This window comes from Arachis ipaensis, chromosome B09, assembly GCF_000816755.2.
Source record: "Arachis ipaensis cultivar K30076 chromosome B09, Araip1.1, whole genome shotgun sequence".
NCBI classification, from domain to species: Eukaryota; Viridiplantae; Streptophyta; class Magnoliopsida; order Fabales; family Fabaceae; genus Arachis; species Arachis ipaensis.
Genome location: NC_029793.2, coordinates 24,682,708 through 24,696,326, shown reverse-complemented (window position 1 = coordinate 24,696,326; position 13,619 = coordinate 24,682,708). Strand labels below are relative to the sequence as shown.

Below are 13,619 nucleotides of genomic sequence, written 5' to 3'. Positions count from 1 at the left end.
TTGGACCACAAGTAGATGATGTGCCAACATCATTTGAAGAACCTAACTTCATTTGACTAATCCTTGTAGTGTTGTTCTTGAAAGCAATTGTTGGAACAGCTCCCATACTTAAACCTCGAACACGACCAGGGTGCTCTTTCCCAAAAACTACTCCAAGAGCATCAAGAGGAGAATTAACAGTTGATTCCATTGGTTGTTGGCTGCTATGTGCTTCAATCTTCTCCTACATATATAAAAAGAAAGAGAAAGAATCAAAAATAGTATTATCTTATAAAAAAGAAAGAAAAAAAAAATACCAAACTTTGTAGTTTTTTGAAAATGGCTTGACTATTAAATGTTCAAAAACTTTTTCTCTTGTTTGCCACTTGCCAAAACCACACACTGGACAAGGGCATTTAATCTAATGACCCCCGAGAGATCAATGCTCAAAAGCGAAAGTCAAAAACTTGTTTAGACCATCTTTATACTCGTGCGTGTTTCATGGTTTTCCAATCCATGACTTATCGATTGACATGACTAAGAGGGACTACAAATAGGAATATTAAAAAATTTATTAATTAAAAATCTCTCTCCCTCTCTCTCATATTAACTAGGCAACTAACTAGTATATATCAGCAGACGCTACTATAAAAAGAAATTCTTGTATGTGCAAATTAGATATCAAACAAATACTTAAATAGTATTCTAAAAGAAGTTATAAAAAAAATTATAATTACCTCTTTCAAATGATAATTTTGTGGCTGTAACAGTGGTTTTGTGAACTTTTCCTTCTCAAGTAGTTGTATATATGCAAATTAATTTTTTTTATAAGATAAAAAGAGACAAAAAAATAAATAGAGCAAATATATTATTCTCAAATTATAATTTATAAAAAAAAATCGTATAAAATTCTTATTATATTAACTAACTAACTAAGTTTTGGGTTCAGTTATATAAATCAAGAGAGGATTGCCAAAGTTAGCAAAAGCAAATGCAGATCACTAGATATCAGAGTAATACATGAAAATTCAGGAGATGAATAAAACCCTAAGTTATCTACCATCGAGGCAGAGAGAAGAGAAGAGAATGGCGATGAACAAAACCCTAAGTTATCTACCTTCGATGTAGTTGTCATTGTAGTCGCTGGTTCCGCCACCGTTACCGTCGCCGTTATAGTCGCCAGTTTTGCCGCTGTTGCCGCCACAGTTGTCACAGGAAGCTTCTCAATTGAGCCACCTCCTCATCAACATTATGGTTTCAGATCTATTTGCTCTATCGCTACGCTTGCCGCTACAGTTTATGCCGCCGTTGCCGCCGTGATTTCTACCATCGTTGCCGCCGTAGTTTCCGCGGTCGAAGGCTTCTGAATCGAGCCACTGTTTCAGATCTGTTTTCTCCTTCGAGCTACCGCTGGTATTCTTCTTTTTCTCCATATTTCATTTGTCTCTGTTTCTCTTCTTCTTTGAAGTTCCAATTGATTAACCAGCGCGGCGACTTTTCCTTCGTGCTATTTTACCGTACTTGATCAACCACTACCAGCTTAGGGTAATCATTTTAATGTGTTAAATTGGTGCCTAATACCGTACTTGTTTCAACAATGAAGCAATTGTCATTTGGTTATTATGTTAACTGGACTCATGATTATGGAATTTTACCATTGTGCGGCGTCCTGCAAATTGAAATGGAATTGGAAATGGAAATGGCTCGTCTGAATATGCTTGCATGCTTTTACTTGTTCATTCTTGCCACAATTTCATGTTTCACTGGGATATTCTACGTTTCTATATTATTCAATTTCTTTGTGATTTATGTGATAATATTTTATTTTCTTGCTCTTTAATTTTGTTTGAGATATTATGATTGCAAGATATTATAAATTGATTGCAATGTAGTTTTCCAAGTTCATCTTGGACTAAGATCTTGAGAATAGTAAAGGTTTCATATGATATATGAGTGTTGCATTGTCTTTATTGTTGTTTTGGTTACTAATTTTGTTCTTTATTACTTCTCTTGCAATTATTCTTAACTGCTCAAGAATACTTAGCCAATTCTTCAATTAACAATTTATTTTGATGTTACTGTTTGAAGTATCTTTTAGAAATGGGAGAGCTTGTGATCCATACAAATCATAAGCTTAACTTTTTGTCATTTCTTCTATCACCTTAATTAGATCCTCATTTCTCATTACTTATTACAGATGATGCTGATGTTTCATTTTAAAAGGAACGTTCTTAATTTTTTTTTCCAGGGAGTTTTCCCCCTTTTGATCAAAGATTTGATAGCTACTGATTAGTATATGCAGTGATTTATCCAATGGATAGTCATTTCCTTTTTCAGCATTAGTTTATAGAAATTGGTTTCAGCATTATCATTATGCATTTAAGTCATTTATGCTGATATTTGTGTAACTTTTAGGTTTTGCAATTAGCAACTCTCTTTGCTTTCAGTTTCAGCATCCGCTTCCTCTACGCCGATTACAAAATGAGTGAGTACTTTAAGCAAGCCTTTATCTTTCTTATATTGGTTTTGGTCAAAATTAATTTCTTTGCTTTTATTTTTTTCAGTTGCATAATCTAGTTTGGTCTTGGTCAATCAAAAATGGCTCCCGCGTCTGCAGAGTCTATAAAGGCCAGAGGTTAGCCTCTATTTAACTTATATATTGATTGATTGGTAAAGGTTCCAGTCATCAAAGCAGCTAATGGTGACGCCAAGGGTTTGTAGGATGGAATCAGAGAGTGCTAAGGTGTATCCTGAGTCTTCTCCCATTCCTCCTTCAAAAGTTGCAGATCCAAGGCCTGGACCAGCTAAATCTTCTCAAGATTCTGGACCTGGTCCCAGTATATACTGACACCTACATATTGTAAGCCTGATTTATTTTACGTTTTAAATGGAATTGTTCAAAGCACATCATGGACTCTCTTGATCATTCATTGTGACTTGTTCTTATGTGTGGTTTGTTTGATTCTTAAACCGGGTAATAAATTATTATAAGTTCACTTTACTCTGTGTTGCAGCCTGTGAAAATGATGGAAGATTTTTTGAGACTGGCTTCCAAAAACACACGGAAAAACTTAGAGACATGTGGTGTTCTTGTAGGCTCCCTGGTAAAAGAAGTCATAATTTTGTTTACTTCTGGGTTCTAGAAATATTTTGGTTGCTAATTTTAATACATTTTTGTGCTTGCAATCTGATGTCTACAGAAAAACAGGATTTTTCATATCACTACACTTATTATCCCAAAGCAGGAGTCAACTTCAGACTTGGTAAGATAATGGTTATGTTTACTCTTGTGGTTCAGTTTGTTGTTTTTAAATGATTATATAGACCGTTTCTTCATTTTTTCTATTTCCAATTTTATCCTATCAGACAAAGTGAGACTTCTACTGATCTGAGGTTGTGATGCATGGAGTTTATGAGTGCTGCATAATTTGTTCTTATTGTTATTTGAGATTATTTATCTACATTTGTTGTGAAAGTGCTACTAAACCTCTGTTGGAACTGTAAATCATATGATAGGATTTTTTCAATTACTTTTAAAGGAAACTGGTTCTTAAGCCAATTCTCTTGGGATTATCGTTGGGGGATAAAATGATTCTCAAATGGAATAATGCAAAACATATATGAATAGAGCTAAATACAGTATTCCTTAGAATTAAGAGACTCAAGATTGTAATTCTCTCATGATTCATTAATGATTTTTTTAACTGTTTGTTATAATTTTAATTATTTTCAGTTGAGCAATGTATGTCTAATTTAATTTATTGTTCAGTGTTTAACATTGAATAATGAAGAAGAAATATTTGAAGTTCAGGACAGCTTATCACTGTTTCCTTTAGGCTGGATACATGTAAGCTCCATTATCCTTGACTGTCACTTATTCATTCTTAGCTCTGACGGTGGGTTGAACCATCAATATTTCCCCAATATAGATAGTTAGATACAATTGAAGATAGAAACCCTTTTGATAGATAGCAGAACTTATTTGCATCCTTCTTTAGTGATCCTTTGGCGTGTTTGTGAGTTGAGGTTTTGCAAAAAAAAGAGAAAGAATGGATATATTTGAAGAGTAAAATGAACTCATAATGACTCTTCAAACTCTTCCCTGCGCTCCTTTCTCCTGAACATACTCTTATTGTACTAGCTTTAAATGTCCAGTTTATCATATTTCTATATTTGACTTCAGACACACCCATCACAAACTTGCTTCATGTCATCCGTGGACCTGCACACCCATTACTCATACCAGGTAATATGGCATTATTATTATTCAAATTCTGTGACTATTCACATTGTAGATTTTGCTGGAGCAGTCTATACATCCCTCTTGTTAAGGCTATGGAAAAGAAAAAGAAATAGTTGCAATAATGCTAGATAATAGATTTTTAGTTGTGGTTTGTAATAATTTAGATAAAGAAGATAAAGAGCAAATATCATGAATATTAATAGAGAATTGGTATGTTGTGTGAATTCATTGATTATGAAGATGCATGAATCGGACTAGGTACTTAAAAATAAATCCAATATAATAAAAATTGAAAACAAATATGTATTTGGTATCAGCGAACATGATAAGGTCAGGGTGTATTTTCATACCGACTATCATTTCACTTTTTATTATATTGGGTTTATTATTATGCATTTTTCAGCATATAAATAATTTCATCTATTTGCCTTTTAATTATAAGTCAAATGCTAATGCATAATCCTCCTACATCTATTTCATCATTAGTCACATGTAAATGTAACTTATTTGTGATCTGAAGCCCTTGAAAATGAGTTCGAACAATATGCATCTCTGAGGTTTGTACTTGTACCTTTTCAATTTCAATGTTAATTATTCTTAGTCTTTTGTATTTGTTTCTTTATTGCTTTTCAGTAACTGAAGTAGAAAATATGTAATCTGCAGATTAAAAAAAGAATAGAAGACATGGTTAGTGCTGATTTAGTCACTTGAGATATATATTTATGTACATAGTATTCTCTAATTATTATATGTTTAATACATGTTATTTTTAATATTTTGTTATTGTAATTAATGTGATTGGAAAATGATGGTAATGTACTATATTGATTTTGTTTAAATATGTAATATTTTAATTTTTTTTTTTTACATTTTTAATGTCTTGCTTAAGTATTTCTAACATCCAGATTAATATTTTAAGAATAATATTGACAGGTTTGTGGAGGTTTGAAACCCCCACAGAATAGCTATTTTTTTTTAAATCAAAAATTTTTTTTGTGGGGTTTTGAACCGCCACAAACATTAACCAAGAACTGTCACAAAATGCTAGCATAGAACCCCCACAAAAGGGATAGAAAACCGCCACTAAATGACATTGTGGGGGTTGTGAAAAACTGCCACAAAGGAGCTCGTGGCACCTCAAATTTTGGAGGTTTTTGAAACTGCCACAATCCTTTTTGTGGGGGTTTGAAACCTCCACAAATAAAAAAAAAACCGCCACAAATAAACAAAAAACTTGTAGTGCCTAGAAATGAAATCTGAAGCACCCATGCAAAACAAAACTGATAAGCACATACCAAAAAGCAAGAAAAATAAAAACTTTGCACCAAATCACCCATTGAATGACTCGAGAAAAAGTAGCAAACATGAAAGCAAAGACAAAAGGAGATTGAGATTGAAGAACACAGACCTAAACACGAGGAATTGAGAGAGAGAGAGAGAGAGAGAGAGAGAGATGGAGAATGTGAAGGATGAAGAGATGAGAGAACGGAATGAGAGTATATGAAGATGGTCTGGGTTATCATATATTAGCTATAGCCTTCAAATTAGATCCATATGTTAAAATGTCTCAGAAAAATTTCGGAAGTTTATTTAATAAAGCATATATAGCATGGTTAAAAACGATATTAAAAACTTACTTAAATAGTATTCTAAAAGAAAATATGAGAAAATTATAATCACCTCTTTCAAATGATAATTTTTCTTTTTTTTTTTTCCTAGCAAATATTAAAACTTGAAGCTTTCAAAGTAAATTAGCTAGCAGCAAGAATTGAAAAAAATCTAAAACCTGTTTCACATGAAAATAGATTAGTAGTGTGGGTGAGAATTATTACAGTAATTAATTAAACATACACAGATTTTAAATTATCCAAAAGTGAAAATATTGGTACTTTTGTAAAAAATAAAATAAAATATTGTCAGCTGAGTGAAGAAAGGAATGGAAAATGAAGAGAAATTTTAAGGTATGAAGAATAAAATAGCAAATAATAATAAACATACACAATTTCAGAATCCAAACTCATGAATGCCAGAACAATATAAGCACATTGAGTAATTAAGCATTCAACAATTGACTTGCAAAATTTTAAAGTGTCTGCATTTCCTATCATCATATTTTATAAGATATAAAAAGTAACCAAGTTAGTTCATGATAATTTAATTATAGTCCAACAATAAAATATATTATCCTAATAATATGTCCACTATAGAGTCATATCAATGGCATCCTAAAAGCTAAGTGATGCAACAGCACCTCCATCCACATGTTTAATAGCTAAGATCTCATCTCCATTTTTCATCTTGAGCTGGAGTGCATTAACAGTTAAAATAAGATCAGTTAACAACATAGTATAGCACAGTACTAAACACAAATTTCTTATATTCTTTTACAGCATAATTTAGTGTATTTTCAGAACAAATAAGAGGTCCTCCTTGTTAATTGTCTCATGACAAAAAATATATATATAATTTACACAGTACATATACATTAGGAGAAATAAAGTTATATAAAGAATCAAATAATTTAACAATGCAAAATATCTTTATTTTAAAGCCAAACTTGTTTAATTTTCTTTTTATCTAAAATCTCAAAATCAGAGAATACAGATACAAACAGATTTTCTCAACTGAATCTCTCTTTCCTATTTCTATATTTTCTGGTATAAAATTCTTATTCAAACACGTCCTTCTGATGGGGTATGTTGCATAACACAGTAGCAGCACCCTTCTGAGGTAGATAATAATGATAACCTGACTGCTGATGAAGATGATCTTGATCTAAATATAGGTATAAATACTTACATTATCTAAGACATGAGTCTGTATTCATAGAATTTCTATATACAATCTGAGATGTTCTTAATTATTCTTGTATAGATGACATTGACATAGATGATCATGAAGAAAAACACAGAACAAAACAAATTGGGATTGGGAGCTCTTAACAAGAAGAAATTGGACAAATTCGGAATTAGACAAATTAAATTTAGCACTAATCTGATTATTGCAAGAACACCTATATTGAAAAATTATTTCTACTTTTCGAATCCCAACTCATACTAATACTATGCAGCTACTTGACTAACTAAACTAAAATTCTGTCAATCAATTGCCAACAATTTATAAAAGGCTTATCAATTGATCCTAACTGTTTAATTTCACTTTTGGAATAGAAAGTCAGAAACAATAACCAGTTAGAGTACCTGAAAATGTGATCAAAATTCTCCACTGCAATGTTGGCTATGGTCGAGTACTTGCTATCAAGAACACCGGCCGAGTTAACGAGAATGTGAACCGCCGAGCCGAATTCGAGCAATTTTCTTAACAACAACAGTATATGAACACAAAAATTAATATTAGAAATTTAAAGCATCTAGAATTTTGAACACAAAAATCAATATATGACAATAACGCTAACAACCAGTAAATCTTATTCCATCTCAATAAGCAACAACTTAAAAAAAACTAAATAAAAAAAATCTCTGATAATAAACAGTGAATAAATGGAAAAGACAATAAAAGAGAATAAATAAAAATAATATACGGTGGAGGGAGTGGCGAAGGCGGTGGGCATGGTGGATACCTCCCTTAATGAGTTAACCTTAACAAGTCACTTGATTAAAGATCACTAATCAGCTCCCTATATATATATGTTACAATAAATAATCCCCTAATAAACCACTCCTTGGGGAAGTTCAATTAATGCACGCATGATATTGCATACTGCATTTCTTGTTTTATACGCCATATATATGTATGATTATACTAGAGGTTATGCAAGTAGTGCTTCAAGACACATAAGCCTTATTCTCAAGTAACAGAATTAGCAAACTTAGTTTCTCTGAGAAACTTGAGAAACTGATACAACAAGAACTAAAAACTGGATGCCTTGAATATCATGATTGATAACTCCAGAGAAATATCTCAAAAAGCAATTTTAAGATGACTTGAAGTGGCTTATAAGGTAGGATCCTCAAAGTAGTATAACACGCAAGTTGGCATTGGATTAGAATTGGTCATGCCCTGTTCTATCAAAAAGATATTTATAAGCACTTGAGATAAGCATAATATTTATCAAATCTGATTTTAAAAAATAAATAAATCATGCATCTGTAAGCAGATTGATCATTCTTAACACTAAAGTAAGAGAGATAGATTTTTCTTTTTCATTTTTTTCCAAATTTTTTTTGGAAAGTTAAAGTGAAGATAAATTATATAAAAAGTGAAGATAAATTACATAAAAAGTGCATATAATTACATAACTAATTCAACACCTGTATGAGTATCTGATTAATTTGTTTGTTAAAAAAGATTAGTGTGATAAAATATTTCTACAATATTTTAAGTAGTATCACTAGAGTAATAAACAGAGCAGTGTATCCCAAAAAATTTAGAATTTTCTTCTCGACAGATAAACAGAGTGCAAATATAAACAATCTAGAATAATTTTAAGAAGATAACAATGCATAGAAAGTTAAACACGAAAAATCTGAACATTTACAAGTAATCGCAAATAAGGATGTAAGCTTTGTGAAACTAAGCTATGACAGATTTTTTTCTGAGATATGAAATCTGAGATCTGAGATCGGAGATCGGAGAAACACCTTAATAGAAGTAAGCAATAGAAGATCTGAGAGAGAGAGAGAGAGAAAGAGAGAGAGAGAGAGGAGGGGGTAAAATCACGAAAGAAGACCTGAGATCGTCGACTGGTTGAACAGTATCACCCTAACCGGCGTCAATCACCCCCGCACCAACGTTAATCCAATGCTTCAACGGAAGACCCGATCGCGGAGCTACAGAGAAACAAAAACCCCCCAAAAATCAGCACCAAAAATAATTTTGAAACCCTAACCCAACAAAAATGAAGAAATCGGTAATTTAATTACTAATGTGAGAATAGGTGCCTTCTGGAATTGAAATGCTGAGGTCAGTAGCCACCAGATCATTGCCTCTCGCCGGAATCTTTGTCTCCACAGCCCTAACAGAAAAAAGAAAATAAAACAGCATTTCAGTTTCGGTTTCGGCTTCTCTAACAGAGTAACTGTTTTAGTTTAACTTGAGAGGGAGAGGTACCTGGAGAGATCGTAATCGGCAGAGAGAGGAGAAGCCCTAGAGGGAAGAACGGCGTTGTCGGAGATGAAGGAGAGATAGAAGGGAGATGAGAGCGTCATATATTCATTTCATTGAATGAGCTAGGATTGTGTTTTATTATTTTATATACGTGTAAAAACGGCGGTTTTGAATCACCAGAACCGTCAAAATAAATAAAGCCAATTACGGCAGCAACAAAAGTTGCCATAATGTATGGATATTATGAAGGTTCTTTAAAATTGCCTGAATATCAATGCCATTTTAACCTCTCTTTTTTTTTGTAGTGTCTGGTGCACAAATTGTGAATCACACTTTTCACAACTCGTACCACTGACCAGCAAGTGCACTGGGTCGTCCAAGTAATACCTCACGTGAGTAAGGGTCGAATCCCACGGAGATTGTTGGTTTGAAGCAATCTATGGTTATCTTGTAAATCTTAGTCAGAAAGTCAATTATGTTTATTAGTTGAGTTGCGAATAAACAAGAAAGCATGGATTAAAGGTTACTTGTTATGCAGTAATGGAGAATATGTTGGAGTTTTGGAGATGCTTTGTCTTCTGAATCTCTGCTTTCCTCTGTCTTCTTGTTCACGCACGCGCATCCTCCTATGGCAAGCTGTGTGTAGGTGGATCACCGTTGTCAATGGCTACCATCCATCCTTCCAGTGAAAAGATTCCCAATGCGCTGTCACCGCACGGCTAATCATCTGCAGGTTCTCAATCATGTCGGAATAGGATCTGCTATCCTTTTGCGTCTGTCACTACGCCCAGCACTCGTGAGTTTGAAGCTCGTCACAGCCATTCGATCATTGAATCCTACTCGGAATACCACAGACAAGGTTTAGACTTTCCGGATTCTCATGAATGCCGCCATCAGTTCTAGCTTATACCACGGAGATTCTGATTAAGGAATCTAAGAGATACTCATTCAATCGGATATAGAACGGAGGTGGTTGTCAGGCACACGTTCATAGTTTGAGGAAGGTGATGAATGTCATGGATCATCACCTTCATCATAGTTAAGCGCGAATGAACATCTTAGATAGGAACAAGCGTGTTTGAATGGAAAAACAGAAATACTTGCATTAATTCATCGAGACACAGCAGAGCTCCTCACCCCCAACAATGGAGTTTAGAGACTCATGCCGTCAAAGAGTACAAAGTTCAGATCTAAAATGTCATGAGATGCAAAATAAGTCTCTAAAAGTTGTTTAAATACTAAACTAGTAGCCTAGGTTTACAAAAAATGAGTAAACTATGATGGATGATGCAGAGATCCACTTCTGGGGCCCACTTGGTGTGTGCTGGGGCTGAGATTTAAGCAATTCACGTGCAGAGGCCATTTGTGGAGTTGAACGCCAGTTTTTGTGCCAGTTTGGGCGTTCAACTCCAGCTTTTGATCCTTTTCTGGCGCTGGGCGCCAGAATTGGGCAGAGAGCTGGCGTTGAACGCCAGTTTACGTCGTCTATCCTTGTGCAAAGTATGGACTATTATATATTGCTGGAAAGCTCTGGATGTCTACTTTCCAACGCAATTGGAAGAACGCCATTTATAGTTCTGTAGCTCCAGAAAATCTACTTTGAGTGCAGGAAGGTCAGAATCCAACAGCATCAGCAGTCCTTTTTCAGCCTGAATCAGATTTTTGCTCAGCTCCTTCAATTTCAGCCAGAACAATACCTGAAATTACAAAAAAACACACAAATCATAGTAAAGTCCAGAAATATGAATTTTTCCTAAAAACTAATGAAAATAAACAAAAAACTAACTAAAACATACTAAAAACTATATGAAATTAACCCCAAAAAGCGTATAAAATATCCGCTCATCAATGCCTCTACTTGTATTTTACTTGTATTGTAAATACTTGTGCTTTACTGGAGTTGAGGAGGTCCGGAAGGCATTGGCGATGGGATCGCATGGCGGATCGGTTGGTGAAGGTTGTAGGACAACGGTGTTTGATTAAAGTAGAAACTCCCTAAGATAGATTGCCCTTTTATGGCACTATGGCTTAAGTCGTGTTAAGGGATTATATATATTATGCTGATTTGGATTAGAATGCTTTAAGTTTGAATTCTAGCTTAATTGGGAATAAAATCAAAATAGACACTAATTGCTACTAATGATCATGTAATGAAGACACAAACATAGATAAGCACTTAACATAGAGAAAACGAAAAACAGAGCAAGTAAGAACAAGGAACGAGTTCACCTTAGTGATGATGGCATTTCCTTCTTGAGGAACCAATGATGTTCTTGAGCTCTTTTATGTCTCTTCCTTGCCTTTGTGGCTTGATTCCTAGTGATTTTTTTGTATTTCTATCCTCAGTTGCTTCCAATAATTATGTGGAGGGAAGTGCATCCCCTGAGGTATCTCAGGGATCTCTTGATTTGCAGCCACATGTTCTACCACTGAGCTATAGATCCTTCACATAATTGTTTTACCACACCAAACTTAGAATGTTGCTCGCCCTCGAGCAAAAGAAGAAGGAATGGATGAAGAAGAAGATGTGGAAAAAAAACTAGGATTATGAGGAGGGAAGGTGGGGATCCTGTGGGGTCCACAGATCTTGAGGTGTCAAGGAATTTACATCCCTGCACCAATTTAGGCATGCAAAATGCCCTTGCACACAACTCTGGGCGTTCAGCGCCAGGTTGGTGCCCATTTTGGGCGTTCAACGCCCATTTACTAGCCATTTCTGGCGTTGAACGCCAGAACCATGCTTGTTCTGGGCGTTCAGCGCCAGGGTGTTGCCCATTTTGGGCGTTCAGCGCCAGAACCATGCTCTGTTCTGGCGTTGAACGCTAGACAGGTGCTTCCTCCAGGGTGTGATTTTTCTTCTGCTGTTTTTGATTATGTTTTCAATTTTTAATATTTATTTTATGACTCCACATGATCATGAACCTAATAAAACATGAAAAACCCTGAAAAATAAATAAAAATTGGATTGCCTCCCAACAAGCGCTTCTTTAATGTCCTTAGCTGGACCTTGCTGAGCTTTTAATCTAGCTTCAACCTTGAGCACTCTTGCTCAACATTGCCTTCAAGATAGTGCTTGATTCTCTATCCATTAACAATGAACTTCTTATCAGAGTCAATATCTTGAAGCTCTACATAACCATATGGTGATACGCTTATAATCACGTATGGTCCCCTCCACCGGGATTTCAATTTCCCGGGGAATAGCCTGAGTCTAGAGTTGAACAGCAGAACCTTCTGTCCTGGTTCAAAGATTCTAGATGACAGCTTTCTGTCATGCCACTTTTTTTATTTCTCTTTATAAAGCTTGGCATTTTCGAAAGCTGTGAATCTGAACTCCTCTAGCTCATTTAGCTGGAGCAATCTTTTTTCTCCTGCTAATTTGGCATCAAAGTTTTAGGAATCTGGTTGCCCAGTAGGCCTTATGTTCTAGTTCCATGGGCAGGTGACATGCCTTACCATACACCAGTTGGTATGGAGAGGTCCCTATAGGGGTCTTGAATGCTGTTCTGTAAGCCCACAGAGCATCATCCAAGCTCCGTGCCCAGTCCTTTCTACGGGTATTTACTGTCCGTTCTAGGATTCTCTTTAATTCTCTGTTAGAGACTTCAGCTTGCCCATTAGTTTGTGGATGATATGGAGTAGCCACCTTGTGGCGAATCCCATACCGAACCATGGCAGAGTAAAACTGTTTATTGCAGAAGTGAGTGCCCCCATCACTGATTAGTACTCTAGGGACACCAAATCTGCTAAAGATATGTTTCTGGAGGAACTTCAGCACTGTTTTAGTATCATTGGTGGGTGTGGCAATAGCCTCAACCCATTTTGATACATAATCAACTGCCACCAGAATATAAGTGTTTGAGTATGATGGTGGGAAAGGTCCCATGAAGTCAACTGTAAAGCAAGCAAATTGCTTATCCTACTCCTCTTTCCGGAGTTTTTGAAGATAAGGTATCTTGGCTTTATATTCTTCAACCTTAGTTGCTGCAGGTTTATTGCCTACAGAAGTGGTTGAAGAAGCCTTTTTAGAGGGGTTGTCATCAGCACTTGTGTGTGTCTGATCCCTCACTGGCAATTGAGTGCCAGAGTTCGAAGCTGGAGTGACGTGAGAAGCCAACTCCTTGTCTGTTCCTGGCGTTTGAACGCCAGAATTGTGCCCATTTTGGGCATTCAGCGCCAGATCCTGCCCATTTTGGGCATTCAACGCCAGACCCTTGCCCATTTCTGGCATTGAACGCCAGTCCTGCTTTGTTTCTGGCGTTGAACGCCAGTTTTGGCCATGGTCTGGGCGTTCAGCGCCAGCCTTCCACCAATTTTCTGGCGTTTTAGC

At 35.4% G+C, this 13,619-nt stretch overlaps 1 protein-coding gene, 1 long non-coding RNA gene and 1 pseudogene across 2 annotated transcripts; 2 read left to right on the top strand and 1 right to left on the bottom strand.

The window, feature by feature from the left end:
• On the top strand, positions 2,719 to 4,592 carry LOC107615264 (AMSH-like ubiquitin thioesterase 3). Its single transcript, XM_021110478.1, has 5 exons — positions 2,719 to 2,839; positions 2,994 to 3,083; positions 3,180 to 3,242; positions 3,749 to 3,826; positions 4,163 to 4,592. The coding sequence occupies exons 2-5, from the start codon at positions 3,003 to 3,005 to the stop codon at positions 4,352 to 4,354; spliced, it is 414 nt and encodes a 137-aa protein (XP_020966137.1). The 5' UTR covers positions 2,719 to 2,839; positions 2,994 to 3,002; the 3' UTR covers positions 4,355 to 4,592.
• On the top strand, positions 6,944 to 7,134 carry LOC110267109. Its single transcript, XR_002354444.1, has 2 exons — positions 6,944 to 7,007; positions 7,097 to 7,134. It is a non-coding gene; the product is annotated as an uncharacterized LOC110267109 (long non-coding RNA).
• Positions 8,798 to 9,390, bottom strand: LOC110266802 (annotated as a pseudogene).